The 22,320-nt window shown below is 29.8% G+C and overlaps 1 protein-coding gene across 2 annotated transcripts in view; it reads left to right on the forward strand.

Moving 5' to 3' along the window:
• LOC113556294 (protein O-mannosyl-transferase TMTC2-like) overlaps positions 1–22,320 on the forward strand; it is a 252,297-nt gene that overhangs the window by 190,961 nt on the left and 39,016 nt on the right. For both annotated transcript variants that reach the window (XM_026961148.1, XM_026961150.1), the window contains exon 7: positions 10,624–10,709. In XM_026961148.1, coding sequence (XP_026816949.1) covers positions 10,624–10,709 — 86 coding nt within the window. The remainder of the gene's footprint in view (positions 1–10,623; positions 10,710–22,320) is intronic.

The following is a 22,320-nucleotide window of genomic DNA, read 5'->3' on the forward strand; positions in this document are numbered from 1 at the left end:
GCATCGTGGCGAACGCGATAAAACGGATATGTGTACATACATAATATTATAAATTTGTGTTTATAGTGATTTGATATCGCCACACATAAAGAAATGTTTATCTCAAACCGATGTAAAAATAAAAAATGTTGAGTATTGTACGTTATAACATAACCTACACAAATGTGTACATTGCGTAGTCGTTCATGGGTCACCGATGTTAGATTATGGCGTGTCGGCAATACAGTTCGTGTATATGCGAGAATTCGTTCCGAAAGATTTTCCACAACAACCACCACTCCCCCTCATTCATCCACGATCATATTGTCTGTCTCTCCAGAGACGCGGCCTTTGCGAGGACTGAGCTGTATTGCGATAGTTGTATATATTATATATATATATGTATACATATTGCATAGTAATACTACTTTGCAGTGTGTGTGCGACGTGCGTACCACATAAAATATACGTATATATATATATATATATATGTATGGATATATGGTCGTATAAAATACAGATGCAACGCAGCGCGCATGCACCATATATATTTATTATTATTATTCGATACGTGTCCGGCGTCGGTGGTATGTTCGGTTACTGCACAAGGGTATTCTGATGTAAATTCCGCCAAGACGCGGTGGTTCGTACCCTTTGCGAAGCGTACTCCACCACTCATCCCTAAATACCGTCCATCCCTTACTCAAGCGATACATATGACCGTACACAAGGGATATATGTATACAGATATATATATATATATATATATATAATAGATATATACTGTACGAAGAATGTACTCGGATGATGGGAATGCTCACACAGCAGTGAGTGTGTCTGTGTATATGTGTGTACGGGGTGATTTACGGGACTTGCACCACGTGGGATGCGCTAGGGGTGAACAAAACGGAGATGAGCTACCCGTGCGGAAGCTTTCTGTCAATATTTCCACGAACGGAGAAAATCTATGTGGTTCGACGGGGGTTGATCGGAGACATAGTGAAGACGCAGACGGCGTGGTAGCAGTGAATCGTGCCCCGAGGGGGTTAATACTTGTTTCGAGAAACTCTGCGATTAATCGTATATATATCGCTTTGTGGATGAGTGCTATTGCGTGACGCCGACGATCCGCGCAGTGGATACATTAATCCACAAATAATAAGCACATTTGTAACAAATGATTTTTTGATTTGTTACTTTTTACTATCATCTTTGTACGTATTTTACGTAATTATTAGAAGGAAATATAATCATTATAACTAGATATTTCGTTTGTTTACGGGATAGTAGCAACTAGTTACGTAGATATGAATCTTAAATATATTTTCGGGCTAGAGCATAACATTTTAATTAAAATTCCATTCTAACTTACGCCAAATAAATAAAATTGATTAGGCAAGAAACATATTTGTAGTTTTACACAACATTCTAAAGTCTAAATTGTAGAGATCTTTTACTGAAAAAGTCCTTAGCTACCTACATATTTACTTGCGGAAATAAGAATAACTAATAAATAATCAAAATGATTAAATAGCCCGAAACTTTTGTTGTAAATAAATTATATAAATTAAATTTAAATTGAACTTTTAAATATATAATTTAAAATTAATCAGTCTACGGGGGTGAGATGGTCGCCACTTGACATAACCCACTATTTGGATCCGTGGTTACAGATACGTGTGCAACTTATACATTGTAGAGAACAGTCAAAACGTTTTAGTTCGAAACCGTTGATGAGATTTGCTATATTAATAAATGTATAAGATCTCGTAGGCGCGCCACAAAGTCGGGCAGAATGATTTGGTTATTTACAGACGTCGAAGACTTAATAAATATTATGTAAAAAAAAAAAAAAAAACCAACGACATTACTATAATTCGGGCTCTGTTGACGTACGCTCGGTGGCCGTATCGATCTTAATCTTCACAATCCCAAACGTTTTATTTTTTTCTCCGAGTCTAATGTTGTATTATATTTACGATACGTAGGCGTTATTTTGTGTATATGTTATAATATCAAGCAGTCTCCTCTGGGTATATCGGCGGGACGGCGCGACGATGGGTAAGGGATAGAAACGTCTTGGGACGTAATGATATGCCGACGGTAATTTATTGTGCACAATACATATATAGCTGATATATATCTGTAAACCGCTGATGTTGCCGTTGCGATGATTTCGCGTACGTCTCTCCGGCTGCGAATCAGCATAACTATATATATATATATATATATACGGTCACGGCTATACTATATAATATCATGTTTACTGCCACCCGGACCCAAGACGACCGTACAATTATAATATTATGCGCATACGACCCAGATCGTTTGAAATAAATTCCCGTTTCGGCCGCCAAAATGATGATATATAATCATCCCGCGTAAAATATATAATAATAGTGTACACAACGCGAGTTATTCCCAAAACAATGTTCACGGTGTGTCGGCGTGCGCCACAAATTACAGTATATACGCGACGTATTTAATGATATTGATAATATAATAGATCGTTCTCTTATGCAAATCGCTCATCGACGCGAGCATTTTTTAATTTTTTCAACTTTTCGAAATTCTAACGAGACTGCTGTAATAATAATATTCACTGGTTTGTGTACAAAACATGTTTTGTTTTTTCTTTCAATCGTTTTTAAACGTATTTATATTTTATTAAAAAAAAAAAAATGTATTATAAATATATATATACATATATGTAGGTGTTGTAATAGTATTATTGTTCAGTTCACGTTATATCCGTCGAAGTTTCGATGTCGCTCGGATCAGTTCGACCTCGTTAGCTTTGCGAAAAAGTTCAGCGTATTTACTCGTTATACTAATATTATACCTATATATTAAATTATGTACAAACAAAATATACGTATACGGTATGAAGCGCAATAGCCAGTAAGTACTTTGCTCGTTAAACGCAAAACACGCACACACGTACGTAGTTATACAAAATAACGCGTGCATTTTGTATTATGATTATTATTATTATTATAATCTCGATGCTCGTAAATATAACTTGTAATAATAATTACAACTATTTTTTCTCGTTTGAATGAGGTATATAAGGTATGATAAATCCGAGAAACATAAGTTTTATATTATTTTATGGTTGAATTTTTTTTTTTTTTATTATTATTAAATAATACACTCGTGACAGCAACGGTCGTTGGCGATCTCAAAAAAAAAAGTGTTCAGTGATTACTGATAAGGTTAAAATTGAAATAATTAGATTACTTTATTATTTTACATTTCACTGTGTATTACAAGACATCCTGATCAAAATATTCGAGGATATAATATTCAGCGGTAAAAACAACTAAATTAAAAATTAGAAATTTTTTTTTTATATTTTAACATACATTTTAAATCTATATAACTTAAATTTAAACACGGAACAGGCATTTTAAAATGTTGTTATAGTCAATATAAATTACAATCTTCCAATAAAATTAGCAATGGCATTTAGTAAATTATAAATATTCTTACTAATATCATTGCATTCCTCACAGATATATTTTGGTTCATAGTTTTTCTACTATACTATTAGTGAATGGTGGTCCAACCGTAACCAATTCTCGCTGTACTAGTTTTGTCTGGTTAGTAACATTTTCACAATAATTGTCTACCTATATTTTCGAATATTTTTGATTTATCTAAATCAATATGCCACCAATTTTATAATCATTACTTAATTCTTAATAATAATAAATACTATTAATTAATTTCAAGATAAATTCTTCCATAATATATATTAAAATATGAATACATTTGATTGATAGACGTATTAATGTTAATTAATTTTCAAATAACTATGTTATAAATTATTATAATAATATAATGTTTTCATTTTAATCGTATTTGTTCAAAATACCACACATAATTATATATAAATTACCAACGCTTAACGTCGTCGAAAAATCATGCTTAAACGACATTTCAAGTACTTTATATTCAATAATAGTCGCGCATTGACGATTGGTCTTTGATCGTCAGTCGAGTTGAATAATGGTTTATATGTTTGTGTAGTTTGCATGACACATGTCGTGTACGGTTTTTGAAGATATATTATAATATACGTGTATATATACTTGTGTATGAACCGTTGTACTTTAATCGGACAGCAATATGATATTTTACGTGGCGAATGGGAAGAGAAAAATGAAAAAAAAATATAGAAGTGTTTGTTTGCCACACGTCAGTTTCGTGAAAGTTTTCTCTGTGAAACACACCGAAAATAAGTTTGCGTCAAAAACAACATATTTTGGCCGTATCGGTTACAAAGTTGTTTATCGAAGTTTAATCTACCAAACTGGGTTACAAATATCCGTACGTTTCGACATTATAATAGTAATAGTAACAATAACAATGATTAATAATTAATAATAATATATAGTTATGTAATACGGATACGAATTATTATAATAATATATTTTTTAATTTATAGATGATGTATCTTTGCACAGACAGATCGTGATTAAAAAATAAATTATACACATCATATCATCGTTATTTGATTTTCTTTTTACCTATAGTCGTTAATTTTGGCATAATTATGCTATTACAAATTTCGTGTTCGATTTCATAATATTATTATCGCGTAATAACAGATAACTCCCTCGAATACGCAATACACGTTATACAAATATAGGTATTCCTATTTCTTACGTGAACAAACACACACACACACACACACACACACACACACACACACACACACACACACACACACACACACATACACACACCTTATAGTGTATAAAAGCATTATATTTTTTCTAAAAAATAATATCGTTTTTAATAGAATTTCTTACTATGTTTTGTGTTTAAAATGCATATTACTTGTTTTTAAACGATACATCTCATTTATTCATAAATCTAATGCAAAACATTTTTATTACAATATACATGTTTTGATAGGTAAATCAAGAATAGTGTAAAATATATAATAATTTTTAATAAGTATTAACTTTAATATAGTAATTTATATATATTTTTTTAAATTCAGATTGGCTTATGTTATTGCTGTTCAATTATTTCGCAAGGCTTCTGTATAGCTGCCATTCCTTTCCACATTTCGTCATTCAATATTTATATTTTTTTTTTAAATAAATTTATTTTTGATATACTCATCAGAATTTTCATTTATATTATGTTCTGCTACAGAGTGTTAAATTTATTTTTATTCTTCTTCTTTTCTGGCATATTTTAAGACCATTGAGGCCCATTATCTAACCACCGCATTATCTACCCCAATCATCCTAAGTTCTTCTATGATTCTATCTATTCAACGTTGTCTGGGTCGTCCTCTGAAGTATATTGAAGTATTTGAAATACATAAAATATATTATATACCTAACCTTTATGGCTTAGATGAAAAAAAGTTATTTAATAGCTGATGAATTACATATGTTTGACAGTACTTTTTCTTTATCTATCCTTTTAGAATATATAGTATTTATAATATTATTATAATGGCAGTACAGTGTTCATAAAAAGGAGTATACAATACTCGTTTTATAGGTTCATACGACTGCTTTATATTGTGTGCAATGTGCATATAAAATGCAATATATGTGCTATAATCATTAAAAAACACAATAAGCCACGGTCTTATACGAAATACGAAAAATGCAAAACAAAAATTTCATTGTCATATTGTTATTATTATATTCTTTACTATGGCATGCGCAAACGACGTTATCGAAATTAAAAACTCGCTTTACGCGATTTTGTAAATAGAAGGGTTTTATTGAGAAAATATAAAATATAAAACATTATGAAAAGTTAGTCGAGCGATAATTTCTATTCCATATGCATTAAACGTAAAAAAATAAAAATAAAAACGCAACAGAATTTCTTTTTTAATATAAATGTCTATAAACGCATTTATAAAAAATAGTAATGGTTTATTTTTTCGTTTTTAGCATTTGATGGATTTAAATGTATTGCAATTATAGAAATGTTACTATACAAAGCACTAATACAATTTCGCTGAGTATCAATAAGATCCGTGTGGCCTATTTATAGTGTATTGGTCATAGTATAGGTATTTATAGTACCAATGTAGAACGATTCGACAGGAATTGTTGAGGACCGATAATACCTATTAAATTTCGACAATAGGTATTATATGTGACGGGAAAGAATAATATTTTTTTTTTCGATGTATTGTGCGTTATATTTTGGTTTATCCGTTAATCATATTAAAGTATTTTATATCCCTGTTGGGATTTATGCCCCACGAAACATATATAGTGTAATAATGCATTATTATCACACCACAATAAAAGCAACCGCACCATAGATTTGGAAACCTTTTGTCATCCGTTTTTTTTTTTTTTTACTCGTAGGTAAAGGATTGCACTCAAAATTTAATCACACTTTGTTAATCGCTACCTATATCAACGCTGGGAAAACGGTTAAACGTCTATCAAGCATTGTATATACGATTAACATCCGTAATTAGAATATATTTTTTCGCGTCGTTTACACGCGATAATAATATGTAAATATTTTCAGTGATTCGTTCAACTTTTCGTATAAAACAACATCGCTTGTGATCTACGAGTCGAGTAAATAGTGGACGATCTATTAAAAAGAGTTGTCCACGTCACTGTGCCATTGTTTTCCGGGGTGGCGAGATGTACTAAACATAAACTGTCGGAAATCTTAGCGATCATTCGTCCACACATTTATATCTATATCTATGTATAGCCACTATAGATATACTAAAATTCGTCGGTCCAGTATATACTTCGTGCGCTATATCATGTTCGACGCGTAATCATTTTCGTCGATTTGTTGGTATATCGTGCGGTCTTTGGAGGTCACGACAAAAAAAAAAAATAAAACGTGGACGAAACATTCCGAAATGGTCAGCGCAAAGGTTGTGCTGCTGGCCATTATATACGTGTATATACGTACAACTCGAAAATAAGAACTATCGTAGATATAATTAAAGGCTGGTAATTTCGACTGTATATATATATATGTGTGTGTGTGTGTGTATGTATGTATGATAATAATACGTACGCGTACCGTTAACGACCACTAATTTTATGTTTTCGTTGCACTAAACCCGGAGTGACTGTATTTTATGGTGGTCGCCTCGACCGCGGCATTGTAATTAAAATTGTCTTTTGTGCGTGCCCCACACCCCCTCGTCGTCGTACCCGCTCGCGCTATCTCTTTCTCGCACATACAAACACACCCCTAAAACTCTCGCAACCCCTCGCCCGACCGGTCGGCGAATTTTATGCACTGCAATGAATACGCATTAAAACGGCGGCGGTGGTGACTACTGTCCGCTACCTCGAGTTCACCAACGGGGCTAAGTGACCGAAACACGAGATTATACTATGTCGTGAATATCATACACACGCGCACGCACGACGCACGTGTGTATAACAGCGTGTATGTGTGTATGTTTCGCTCATAAATCATTTAAACAAACCCGCACACGTATAACATGCAAATTCTGTAGTCGTAATAGTTCAGTTTTCCCCCATTGCTATGTTTATATAATATAAAGTTGCGCGTACACTGCACATTATTATCATCGTCATCATCATCGTCATCGTCGTCGTCGTCGTCGTCGTCGTCATGTGTAGTATATAAGTGTATTTGCGTCGCCGCACAGTGTATCGTATCATCGTTATAAACATCCGTAGCAAGTAAAATATGTACTTTGCGACGGACTGTGCGCGTGTGTTTCTTTTTCTGAGACCACTACGCCTGACTTCTCGACATATGCCGTACGGAATAAGTTCGAGTGCGCTATAGTATAAACAGTTTTATCCGTGCAACTCTATGATTAACCTACGGTCAATGATTATAAGCTATGAATTATACATTTATAATTATTTTGAAAAAGTTTGGCTGCTAATGACAAAACGATGGCTTATTTATTATCGCCAAAGCTATGAGTAGCAAATATATTATGATTTACGGATTTAGGCGATATACGAGATGGGTGGGGAATCGAACGTCATATTATAGTGAAGATGAATTATCAATACATATCAGTGCTGTGCATAAAATATATCATATACTGTACTGTAACGTAAATTAGAAAAACCATAACGAACTCGGAGACAAAAAAATCAATTAACTGATGTATACGTACGTATAATGTATACAATATGCACGATATATACCATGGTATATAAAACTGGGATCTGGAAATATAAATTGAGTAAGATGCAGAAAGAGTCGTATAGTTGTGCAGCCCGTCGTTGTCTAAAACGCAATAACGAAAGTCGAACGGACCGAATACAAATAGTAAATAGCAGAATCACAATTATTATCGTGTGTATAAAATATTTATGTGTTTACATTTGAAATTGTAACTATATTGGTTTTAGCGAATTGAAACCGGTCATTGAATCTCATTTTTAAATTATCGAATATTGGATAGTATATACTATGTGTTTAGTATATTATGAATACATCATCATATTGAATTTGGCGACCGAAGATTCGATTTATTATTATAATATTATTTCGATTATATCTGACATTTTATATTTTATTAATTCATTAAGCACACAATACATTTAACATTTTTCTTTCGGGATGATATAATAACATGTAATATTGTCTGTTGCTATCGCGTTTTTTTTTTTTACCATTATTTGTATTCCTTTCCCGGGATGCATCAATCGCATACTTTATTAATTTTTGTCATCGAGCTATATTATATATCTATGCTTTTCCTCCGGAAACTTTAAGTAAACAACCGGTGTCTTATATTTATGGATAACTTAATTTTACTTCAAGAGTTATAAATATTTCAGAAAAAGCACATAATTATTGTCGCTACAACATTACGTCACGGCATTCGTAAAGGTACATAATACGTCGCATGTTCTGCTTATATATTATCAAACTGCTATAAACAAAAGTTAATATTCTAGTGTATCGTTTTTGGACTAAAATAAAAATATATTTTGTTCACTGTACCGATACAACGAGACACGATATAAAACCTGAACAAATAATTGAACTCGTTGTAAAGAATTTGATTTTTTTTTTACTGATATAGATCATCACTTTTTCAAATGTCGACTCTTATCTCCCAATTAAATTTTGTTTCAAAAATAGAAATTGAAGAATTCTCAAAATAGTATTTATACGGAATTGAAAAATAGATGTGTCTTTATACGATATGCGCAGTTCGTTATTTATTTAATCAGAGAATGATAATAATATAATGTTTATTTAAAATACAGTGGTTAGGTTAGACTGAATAAGTAAAATAGATGGCGCGAGAATAAAAAGAAATAAGTTTATTTTTAGCTATTTTTAGATTTTACGCACCATCTTGTTTAAGAAAATGTTCTTAGTAGTTTTCAATATCAATATTCAAACGACCATTGTATTATTTTGTAAAACAAATATTTTTTGTAAAATTAAACTACAGTCAATACAAAAAGTAGACCGGTTTTGCTAAAAACCAGTAGTTTTCACTAAAATTTAAACATTTCTTTTGGAGCTCAATTTATTATTTTTCAGGATTCAAAGTCAACTTTGACCGATCACCGCATTCCATAACTGTCCCCTCAAAAATTACACATCATGCATTTACATATTACACTGACACAATTTTTTTTTTTAAATTTGATATCGTTTTTATCTTAGCTCTCGTACTACTGCAAACACTCAGACACACACACATTATTATAGTATACTTTTTAAACGTAGCATTCATCGTACAAGGGCCGCATAAAATGTTTTCCTATTGAACTCGACTACTATTATATAATATGCATACCTATTATAATAATTCATATATAAATCATATATAAAATGTATACGCACTCGAACGCTGCTGCTACTACTATTGTATATACTCCTGTTGCTTGCGTATTACATGTAAATTACTGTTAAGCGCTTTAATGTATATTTATTTATAGTTTCGAACGCGTTAAGTGCTCAACACGGATATTATTAAATTCGGATCGAGCCACACAAATTATATACGTGCCATTAAATTTCGTTTCTGTGCCCCGTCCCACGTTTGGACCACTTTTTCCTTCGTCTCCCACGTCCTATACGTACCGCTCCTAACGATCATTTCTTCCGTGCGGGCGTGTTAGGGAAAAAAACTGGCAATAACGATCATTACTATAAAAGGACGGTATATAGCTGTACACTAGACTTTAAACCGCGTGAGTATGATATCATATATATTTGTGTGTGCATGTGTGTGTTCGTGTGGTGTAACTAAGCGTGAAATTTCTCTATAAGCGCATTGCTACACGGTTCTCTCGTCGCAGTCGTTTCCTTCCGTTTTTATTTTCGTTAGTCACGCGTGTGTCTGTCCCGGGCGATATGATTAATAGAACACAATATTCGGCTCTAGCTCCTCGCGCTCGGGCGCGTGTGCCGACGTGTTTTAGCTTTTCCGACGGCAATTTGTCAACTTGACAGCCGCTGCTCTAGTTCATTCCGCCGAAAAGCCGAGCTGGTTTACGGGTACGCAAATAATATAATAATAATAATAATAACAACAACAACGACAACAAAAACACCAGCGCTGAATCTTACGAATAAATAACATAATCGTAGTGCGTATCTGTATATGCGTAGCTTACAGATAATAATATAATTACATTAATTTATGCGTATGTGTTACAGAGGGAATTTACTACGGGAAAAAGGTGACGCCGAAGCAGCCGTGTCAAGTTACAAAAATGCAATAATGTACCGACCCTCGCTAGCAGGTAAATTATTTTTCGTACATATTATATTATTTTCTTCACATAATAATATAGATTATTATTATTTTCGTATTCATTCGAACTTATTTTACTCTCCGTAAGACTGCAATTTCAAACAGCTGCGTATATTGTATGATTTGAAATGATAAATATGTCGTCATAATTTATTGTATCGTTCTTAAAAAATATAAAGTCATTGTCTACACAGTACATGCCAATGAGTCATAAAATTGACAATTGAATTCCTAAAGAATTATTATTCTTAATTTTTCATTCCTTCTGACTATTTTAGTAGTTTTAAAAAATAAAAGATTTTATTTAGTTAATTTTTACATACAATATATAATTTTCTAAAAAAAAAAAATAAGGTTATCGAAAACCCACTATTATAATATTATATAAAAAAAACAAAATAATATTTTAATATACTCAAATTGGCCAAGATAATCAAAGTTGTGCGTTAAAAAATAAAGATGCATAATTGTATACGTAAAATATTTTTGACAAAAGTATATTGAAGGCTTATAAAGAAAATGAAAGTTACAATTATTATTTAATAATATAATAATATGTTATATTTTACAAAAAAAAATAAATAAATAACAATTTCGTCATTTTTTTATTATTTGTGGAGTTGAAGAATTAGCTGAACTAAGTTCATGGTTTTAAACATAGAAAAACTATATCAATTATCCAAATATTTATAAATTATAAAGCTTTCGGTGTTGTTTCAAATTTTAATGATTATGTAGGCTAATAAATTGTAAGTTTAAATATTTAATAAGTCTAGGAGTTAGGGAATTTCATCTTTAAATTAAATCATGTCTTTTTAATATTATGAAGGATAAAAATTTTTTTTTTAAATTTTTTATCCACTATTTGCTTATAATGTAAATACTTATTACAATATATGTAATTTGAGATATTTACTTTTTATATTATAATATTGATTGAATAACGAGACATATAAAAGAAACATTTTTGTTTAGATAATATAAATACAAACAAATAATAAAAAATACATAATTTCATTGTCAGTTGATGTCCTTGTATATCTTAATTATAAAATTATTTTGTTAATTTGTATCAAGTTTCTGGTTTGATCTTTCCTTAAACTGTTATTATTGATTGATAATTTATGAGATTAGTGGATTTCCGCGTATAATTAAATACTGACAAAACTGTCTACCGTTTTAATATTATGTTACAATAATAATTAATTTAATGGTTGCTTCAATGTTTGTAATTTGATATAAAATGTTGTTAATAACTTCAAGTTAATTAGAAACGTTTAAATTTTAAATTATTGAAAACTCGATATTTCGAAATACTAATTTTTATTTTCCTTATAAATGTATAATCTTACCCGATGGACTTAACCTAAGCCAGCTAAACCTAATAATTATTTTATTTATTTTTTATAAAGAAATATGACTTATTGTTAGTTAAAACAAAAATTATTAATGATCTAATCATACATTATAGCTACACGCGTAATCATGAATAATATTTAGATGAAAATACGGTCGTGTAGTTATGATAAAACGGCGTGTTGGATAGGCATTTTAGCTACATACATGTCGTGTTTTTTTTATGTATTATATTTATTGTTATATTATTGAGATGATTTTTTATTAATATCTTAATTTCAATAAAAATCAGTGGTTGTGAAATGCTGGGTATTTTTTTTTTAGGTACACCAATAATATATTTTTAGACCATTTTCATCTGGAATATAATAATAGTTAGGTAAAATGTAATAACTAAATATAGTTATTTTTATTTTATTTAACAAACATAAGTTAATATCATAACGATTAATAAGTAATAATTTTAAATGACTTGAAATTTAAAATGCATGCAATCTGTTAACGTTTTTTAAACTAAATATTATCATGAAACAATTTTTGAGAACTCCGAAAGTCATATTTCTTTTAAATATGTTTCAAGTTTCGATGTTACGTAACATGTTGATTTGCCGATACCACGTAAACTTTACCAATTAATATACTATCCTTGTCAATCTACGTTTAAATAATGTATAATATTTAAATAACTAAAACAAAAATGTTTTGTCTCCTAATCGAGAAGTATAAGTCAGTTTATTTTTCTCGGACATAAGAAACACAATTCTCGATAATAATAGTTTTTTTTAGGTATTTTTTTGTTTAACGTATTTATTGTTAACAACCACTACGTACTAACGAAGACAGATTTGGGGTCGTGAAAATAACACTTATCGATGACGGTTATTTAATATTTGCCGTAACTTAAAAATATATGTTTATTTTCAGAGACAGTATGTATAGTTTCTATTGATTATTATTTACCTATTACTTATGACATTTTTTTTTTCAAAACGTTGTAGAAATATGATTTAAAATAACAACAGCAATACTATGTGTTATTCATACAAAAAGAAATATATAGGTATTGTAACTTGTAGAATGTAAAAACAATATTTTTGTACCAAATGCGAGAGGAGATAGTAGCGTTTATTAAAAAAAAAAATAATAATAACATAAAATGATTATTATCGTAATTTTCGAACTATATATTTATAGTATACAATGGTTATTCATCGTCTGTTCAATTATTATTGTTCCAGTGTTGCGTATTCATTGTAGTTGAATTCACCAACGATAAATATCAACAAAAGTCGGTCGTACATTAACAAATTTCAATTAAACGTCAAATCATAATAGTGGCGAATAATAATATAATTGTTTACGAAATTAATCGATATAGTCAGCCGTTATTGTTTAACGAAACATTAACGTTCATCAGTAGTCGCCATTACCATATTTATTGGGATATAATATAACGAAAATACTGTATCGCCGACAAACCTAAAACGCCAGCATAACAACATGGCCGGCGTACCTACAGCGATTTCCGCTTAAATCGATATTTTCACTGTGCAGTTTTACGATGTACCATTTTATTTTAGTCCTCTGTTTCGTCTGTGATGTATAAACACAGTGCGGCATCACGTCCTAACAGAATTATATTATTATTAATTTACTGCGGTGCCGACAGAAAAATAATATTATATATTGTAAATACATATATTTAGGTTACCGTGAACTGCGTTCAATAGCGTTTAATGAACATTCGCGGGCATTTCGAATTTTAAATTAAAGAAATTATTATTTATTTAATATCTTTTCAAACGTTGACGTTTTTTTTTTTTTTTTTTTATTGCAAATTCAATATTGGTGACACAAAAGGCATTTAATTGAATCACGGCGCACAGAATCACGGCCAATGCACGAACCTATAATATTATATATATGCGCACGATAGTAATATGCACGTATTCGTGCGTATACCACAGTTGCAGTTTGTAATTTCCACGCCGAGTTTTTTTTTTTTTTATCTTTTTAACGGGCCCCGCTCTGCGGATAATGCGAGAGCATAATAGAGGTACGCGTATCATCTGGGGAATAATTATATGTATTGTTATTTTCGTCGTTCCGTTTTTATTAATCGCCTGAAAATTACCTATCCAATACGATTTCTTCTACTATAATTTTTATTTTATATATTGCAAGCTTTTTTGACATTTTAGCTATCCTGGACCATAGCTATATCATACGTATTTTTATATCCTTTTTCTACGATACTATAGCGTATAAAAATAGATGATTTTGTAAAATATTAATATATATTAATTTTACTAAATCGCCCGTTACGTATAGTAACATTTATATGTCCAAATAGGCTCAGAATTATATATTCTCTTATGAATTTTTTTAATTAAAATCGTTACATATTTGCGTTTTGGAATTAATCATTTTTAAAAATTCATATTATTATACAAAATATACTGCAAGTGTTTTTAATATTCGATACACGAGTCTATTATACAGTGATAAAATAATAGGTATAATTCTATTTGTGTATTTTATCATTATTATGAGAAACATTCTGATTTTAGATTGGTTAAACAAAATATTTTCATCATGATACCACTCTTTACCAAATTCAATAAGTAAATTGTTTTCACAAGACTTACTCTATTCCCAAAATACTGATGGAGTATGGTCTTGTTTTATTTTTATTTTCTTTATTTTTCTAAATAGAAACACAACTTTTTTATATGTAAAAATAAATTATATCCTATGAATAGCAATCTAATAAACTTAAATATTTTGAATTTTTGAAATTATTGCACGGGCAATAAAATATTATATTTCTTGGTGCTAAATAACACTTCTGAGATTATCTAAGAATTATAACTTCGTTTAGTACCAGTTAAGTCCGACATTTCTAGATTTCAGTTGAAACGGTAGAGATAATCAAAATCCATCGTAGTAATACCGTTCAAGCCCTCGAATAGCGATCACAAGAAAACAAGAAAAACACAATAATATAGTAATACAATATTTATTACACCTATGTCATAAAAAATCGATCAAATCTTGGGATTTGGTTACATCATATTTTGTTGTTATGTCTAAATAAATAAATATAGTTAACGTAAAAACGCACTCAGTTGCCGCAAAACGAAATAAGTGATTATTTTCGACATACGCCTTAGCCCTTTTGTTCCGTTACAAACATTTAATGATAATAAAATTGTTTATCAAATAATAATGCAAATACGTAATATCATGTTTGTTTCATAGTATACTATAGTAAGCAATAAATAGCACACGTGGAAGTCGACACTTTAGTAAAAACTGTAAACCGAGCTAATAATAAAATCCAATAATGCTAGCTGTTCATAAATATATATATATCACCGTAGTGTAATAACCACAAATGATGATAAATAGGATGATTTTTTTAACAGTAATTTTCTCGGTGAATGCGTGTTTTTTAAAAAAAGATTTTTCCGTCAATAAACTTGGAAAATTATAACGGTATAATCTAGAAAATAAAATTAAAATTTTTTTTCAAATATATTTTGTATTGTGTACTTTAAATTATGTAAAAAGAGCTTAAAAAACATAAACTTAGTGATAATATGACGGTGACAATAGCATTGTCATATTCTATAATATATTCCACACTCCACTCCATTAACATTATATATATATGCATATATTTTATACTGGTGTTATCGTTTTCTACTAAGACAATATTATCGCGTGTGTGCTTATGACATACAATAGGTAACCTATGGTGTGTGCATGTGTATAATATATACACACTATATAGAATACCCAACCACGTGATTTTTTTGTTTTACATCAATATAGTTCAACGAAAATATGATAATACGCATAAGAACCGCCAGTAAAATATTATAACGGCCACTATTATCAAGTTTTCCTTCTAGACGGAAGTACCTCTAGGTATGCCGCTGAGAACGACTAACCTTATTGTATATATATATTAATTTTTTTGTTTTTTGCTCGTTCGCAATGCCGAAACAACGCTTTCAATTATAACATACGCTTATGACAAATTGTCTACTAGTATATTTACTTACATGAGCCTTTTGTTTCAAATGAATTCCGTGTCTGAAACATTACTGTTATGATAAGTAATAACTAACATTTTACATCATTCGTGAATAATTAAATACCTCTATAAATCCTTTCATTGCCTCGAGTGTGTTCATGTATCGCACGCCTTTATTGTTTAATAATAATATTATTCTTACATTAATATTATAATATGCTGTTGGCTGTTCTAATAATTACTAATTGTATCTTATGTTGGCACATACTATACAGTATATTATATTACGATATATAGTATACATAGTACAACGGGTATTATTTATTTTTAATTGGTTTTTAGCCATTTACCTCTGAATATATACTACAAATATTAAATAAATTCAAATTTTACTTAATTATTATACTACTAAATTGTTTTTTATAATAAATTATTTTTTTCAACTCGTTTTCAAATTTAGTATTATTATATTAATAATATTTCAGCTACTGTAATGGCAGCGTTTTCGTCCACAAAGTTTTATTTTCGACTAAAATCAGAGAGCTGTTCTCGTGACTATAAATCCAGTTAAACATAAAACTATACGAGGTCTCCCGAATCGAAACTGAAATCCACATAAGCCTTGAATTTCAACTGTAATTGGATCCTTTGCAGGAAAACTTTACCCATAATCGGAAATATTGTACACCTCCCGGATTCGTGTGCATGAGAACAAATAGCTGACAAAAGAAATAAACACATAAAAAATAACTTTATTACTGAGTGGGAGAAAACTTTTGAAAAAAAATATATATAGAAAGAGAGAGAAAATATACGGATATGGTGGTAACAACATTTTCTTAACAATATCTCAGCTCGTAAACAACAGACTCAATATATATATATATAATAAATTCGTCAATGGGGATAAAATAATAGCCACTCAAAAATGCGCATCTTATAGGGTGATACACCCACGATTTTTTTTAGATTTAAAACGAGCAGTGATAAAGACTCAAAAAAATTATTTTATGGTAGTTGGCAAATATAATATAGTGGGCAGTATATAATATAGTTATATAATTATATAATGACACCGAATTAATACACCACGAGAAGCGATTGCTTCACTTCTTGAATGGGCGAGTTGTGGGTTGACACGCGTAGGTGAGGACTAGGGGTTTATTGGTAAACAAAGTTCAATAAGGTATAGTATAGATAGATGCCTGAAACATTGAAGTTCACATTCCATGCCGCATGCCACGTTTTCCGTATTATAAGTGTAACACATATTTTTAACATTATATAATATATACATAATCTAATTTATAAATTTGATTAGCTTATACTTTAAACGTTTACTATTGTCTTGCAATTAAAATGTATCATATTCACAAATGTTTGATTTGACGTGTGTAGTTACACAAATAAAAGTATTTTAACAAAAAAAAAAAAAAATGTATGTATTTTTATTTCAAATTTAGATAGTTGTAATATAGTGGCCTCGTGGGGAAGAGTGGAATACAAATTTTATATTTCACTTCGCACTAAATGTATAATTCGGCACCACTGGAATTATATATTTTAATAATATATGTGTAACGATAATATCAGCCACTAGAAATTCAATAAAACATAAATATTAAATATATTCGTATATAAATTTAAAATCAAGCCAGGAACACAATTATTTATATTCAGTTGTACTGTTCTTCCCCTCTCACAGTGATATATAATTCAATGTTGTCTGGCAGCCATTTTACTCGAGTAATTTAATATACCTATATATTTAACAGCTATATAAATACTTGCATATAATAATATAATATCTGCTTAATAAAATTGTTCATCTCTCTCATTTTTTTTTTTTTTTACATTTTTTATTATTAAGTATATCATTTTATGAAAAGATCACTACTATCTTACATCAAGTATTTGTTTTGGACATTGGATCAGGCTATACATTTTATTTAATTAAATATTTTTATATTCATTTTAATCAAAAAAAAAATAATATATATAATATCTATTATTCAATTTATCGCCTAACTTTTGTTTGTATATTTTTTTGAACATATTTTTATTGCATGTTCTTCAATGTGGACGTCTAAAGTGAAAAATGATAACTGAGATTGTACGATGTCAAGTTGTAGCGTCCATTTTATCAAAATGTATTGAATTTTATATCGTATTTCACAAAATGGATGTGACATGGTGATTTGGTAAATAAGAACGTTGCATTATTTTTTAAAACAGAAATTATGTCATCAATATTCATTTGTTTTTATTTTAAACTGTAGATGTCTAATGAATTCGTAAAGCTATCTCGACAACAGATGCTATAAGCAAGAATTAGCATTGATAATTTTGATTTATACAATTTAAGTAATATAAATAGGTGGGTTTTATTTATTTGTATTTTTATACTTTCCTCGCATATTTTATATATGTAAATTTTAATGTAATTATATGAATAAAAGTATATTTACATATTATATTTAAAGAACATATACCTATTAAAGAAAATTGTTGATATGACACTTTATTGTAAAAATTTAATTCGATTATACTATTAATGAAGCATTGTTGAAAAAGATTTTGATTAACAAATGGATAACACATTTAGCTTATAAATTGTACATTTATATTTTCACTTAATTATATATTGTATAATATTCATCGGATATGTCGAATTCATAGAAAACCCTACTTTTGTGTGTCTGTTTTAATAATTTGGACGGAGTCGACAAATATGGTGTGTGTGTGTGTGTGTGTGTGTATTTTATGTTGGTATATATAGGGTGTAAAAACAAAAGTTACATGTTGTAAGTGGGGCATAAATTTAAGTATGTCTGACCTCATTGATAATATTGTGTAAAACACTTGACACGAGTTTAACTCAATAGCTATTGACATGACAAACTGAAAACCATATTTTATGTGTACAATAAAATAAATAATATTATACAAATAAATAATAATGTATGCCCTGCCAGCTGCAGTGCCTGAATATATTATAAATTATTATAATAACGATTTGGTTCCATAAAATAAAAGCAGATGTCTGCTAATTACAAAGCCTATAGGATGGCACAGTATTCGCTGCATTTTTTAAACATGTATAATTGCACAAAATGCAAAAAGCAATCTTATCGCATTTTAATTATTAATGTTTAAATTAAATTTACGGTTAATTATAAATTGAAATGCAGTGCAGGTGGTGGGCACCTTTGTCGGGGTCGTTAAATTACAACGCATTCCGAATGTGTGCCACTGGCGTGCGTCGACACATGTTGATAATATATAATAGTATAAACCAGCATCAAGTTACTTTTCAATTTTTAACTCGTTTGACGAATGAAATCTCGTTTTTTTCTTGACTGTTTCGACTGTATACACGATACGTATCGTATAAGTCGGCTCAACACGAACGACGAATAAGTTTTGTACTGAATCCCTGCAATTTGTACTAAATTGCAACGGTTAACCTTTCAGACGTTTCAAAAAGTATTTGATCTTTTGATTTTACGAAATCACACAACAATACGTTGACGCCACCGACTAATCCATCACCCGCAGAAACTGTACGCTTCGTAAAATCACACGCAAAGAAAATCAAACTTATATTAACGGTGCTCGTAAAACGTTGTCGATAAAATATCTCATAACGATTGTATCCAAAACGTCTTACGATAAAGAAAAAAAATGATGTTATGTTATTATTATACAACAAAAATAAAAATGTTTAAATGTGTTATGTCATGTGTGCCTAATACCTCTATTACCACTTATACCTATAATCTCTCTTCCCCACAGATTTTCTTTTCCTTTTCTCTATTACCTCTCTATTTTTGGTGAAAATTACTCTACCAATAGTTATCATATTTTTTTTATTCCGATAGAAAGTAAAATAAGTTGCACAAAAAGTATCACGTGTGGCAATATTTCAGATATCGGAAATCAATTCTAAAAGGTATAGAGGTACGTGTATACACAACAGCGAAGAGCTGTTTTCTGATTCCATCGGTTATTATTTAAGTACTCGTACAATAAAAAAAAAACCTCCGACGAAAATGTTTGAATAAACGCAACTGAGCGTGATCACAATCGAGTTCGGATCATAATCGTTTTTTTTTTTTTTTTTTAATACGACGATATCATAGTGGGTAGGTATAAGTTATTGTTCCGTTTAAATCATATTTTCACAACACTCCTAGCCCCAACGTTAGTATGCTTATACTTATTATTTTTCTATGGAAACATTCGAAAATGTTCGTATGGATATTTTTATTCAATCAATTAACAATATATTAAGTACCAATGATATTTATTGTATCAGTATATTCTACTGTTTATTTCGAATTACGTACATTATCTTCGCATATAATTGATAATAAACCATCGTCATAAAATTTACCTGTACATCCTACTCGCAACTTAATAAGTATTTTAAAATTTAAAAAAAGGTTTTTTCTTTGAAATATTTTGTTAAATATAAATTTTAAATTAAAAAAAAAAAAATTCAGCTGTATTTATAGTTATAAGCTCAGTAAAAGAATTTTTATAAAAGTGTATTTATTGAATGGATAAAGTCGTTCGTATACGTCGTCAACAATGTTCGATCTATATTCATTTAAAATACAATTTGTTTTTGTTTAACACATTATGAGCCATTACAAATATTAGCTATTCAATAATGTTCACCCTATTCCAAATAAGTCAGTTTTATTATTTTACTAAAATACGATACGAATTTACGACTTTTATTGCTATAAATGCAATCATCAAAAGCAATAATAATTTCGCAAAACTGAGATTGAACTATTCCGTTTATTTAATGTAGTGGAAAATATCGAATCCAAAACTTTTGCAATTTGTTTTTCTTTTTTGAGCCAAATTTTTACAACGCGTATGTATCGTAAATCCTACAACCAACAACCGTTTTTCGTTTCATTTCAAGTTCGTCGATTTACAACGCTACTATAAAAATTAAAAGTGTTTAATGAATCGGAAAATATCACAAAATCGTGATAGCTTCTAGAAAGTATTTTGTGTTGTACGTCGGGATATTTTATGATCGACAACTTTTTGTATATTGTGTTTTAAAAACCACGATGTGTAACAAATGGAATGTAGACCTTTGTAAAAAGTTTTTGAAAGTTGTCAGATAAGGTTTCGTTTCCAGATGAAGTGACGTAAAAAAAAAATGTATATTATACGTTATATCTTTAAAATATCAATAAATTGACACAATCACGTTGAGTTATAATATAAATGTTTCAATTAGTTATTAGGATTAAACAAAAATGTGCTTCCAATAAACGTGATTAATCGACAAAAAAAAAAATATTGGTGGGCTTTTAAAACTAAAAATCATATCTTTCTAAATAAAATCGGCCCATTCTTTTAAATCATAGTAATAATCGAATTAAAAACCGACGTAATACTATTATAGTCTATAATGAGCAATCTATGTCTGTTGGCACAGTTTACGGCATACAAAGTAATATGGTTTATATTAATATTGTGATCTATATTAGAATTAAAGGTATGGTCAAACATACATCCTGCTGCAGTATACATAAATTAGATCCCGTGGTCTCGAACTACTGCATTTCGCCAATCCGAGCAGACTTTTACGTCTATATATATTTTTTTGGTGTCGGTCTATAATTAAACCGCCCTTAATATATACGTGCGTTATAAACCATGCCGCAATATGTAATATCGTGTGTGTGGCTTCTACCAGAACCGATTTTTTCCTCTCAAAAATTCGTTACGAAACGCCAAGTCCGGAACGAAATGTGAAATAATAATAATGTCCGGATACTGTTGAATTCTGTTTGTGTTTGAAGTGCACACCACAGTCGGATACTTGCGTGATTACACACGGGTTTATATCGGGGTTTAGTCATATACGCCGTGTGCTGTATATTACGCGAACAAAGTTTAATCCGTACAGCATGGATATTGCCATATAAGTTTGTTTGCAGTTGCTTACCAGCAGTATACCGGAGGATGACGGTATTATAATATCATATTATGTATAATATATTTATGTGTGTGTGTGGAAAGGTAACTCGAAATCGAGAATCTGAGTAAATATTAAAAAGTAATAATATCATGTGTATACCTTTCACCATTCGCTCGATGAGCATACGGATATCGTGTGTGGTTTTACCTGTGTATGAATATTATTAATAAATTATGTCAATATTATGTG

The sequence above is a fragment of the Rhopalosiphum maidis genome, chromosome 4, assembly GCF_003676215.2.
Source record: "Rhopalosiphum maidis isolate BTI-1 chromosome 4, ASM367621v3, whole genome shotgun sequence".
NCBI classification, from domain to species: Eukaryota; Metazoa; Arthropoda; class Insecta; order Hemiptera; family Aphididae; genus Rhopalosiphum; species Rhopalosiphum maidis.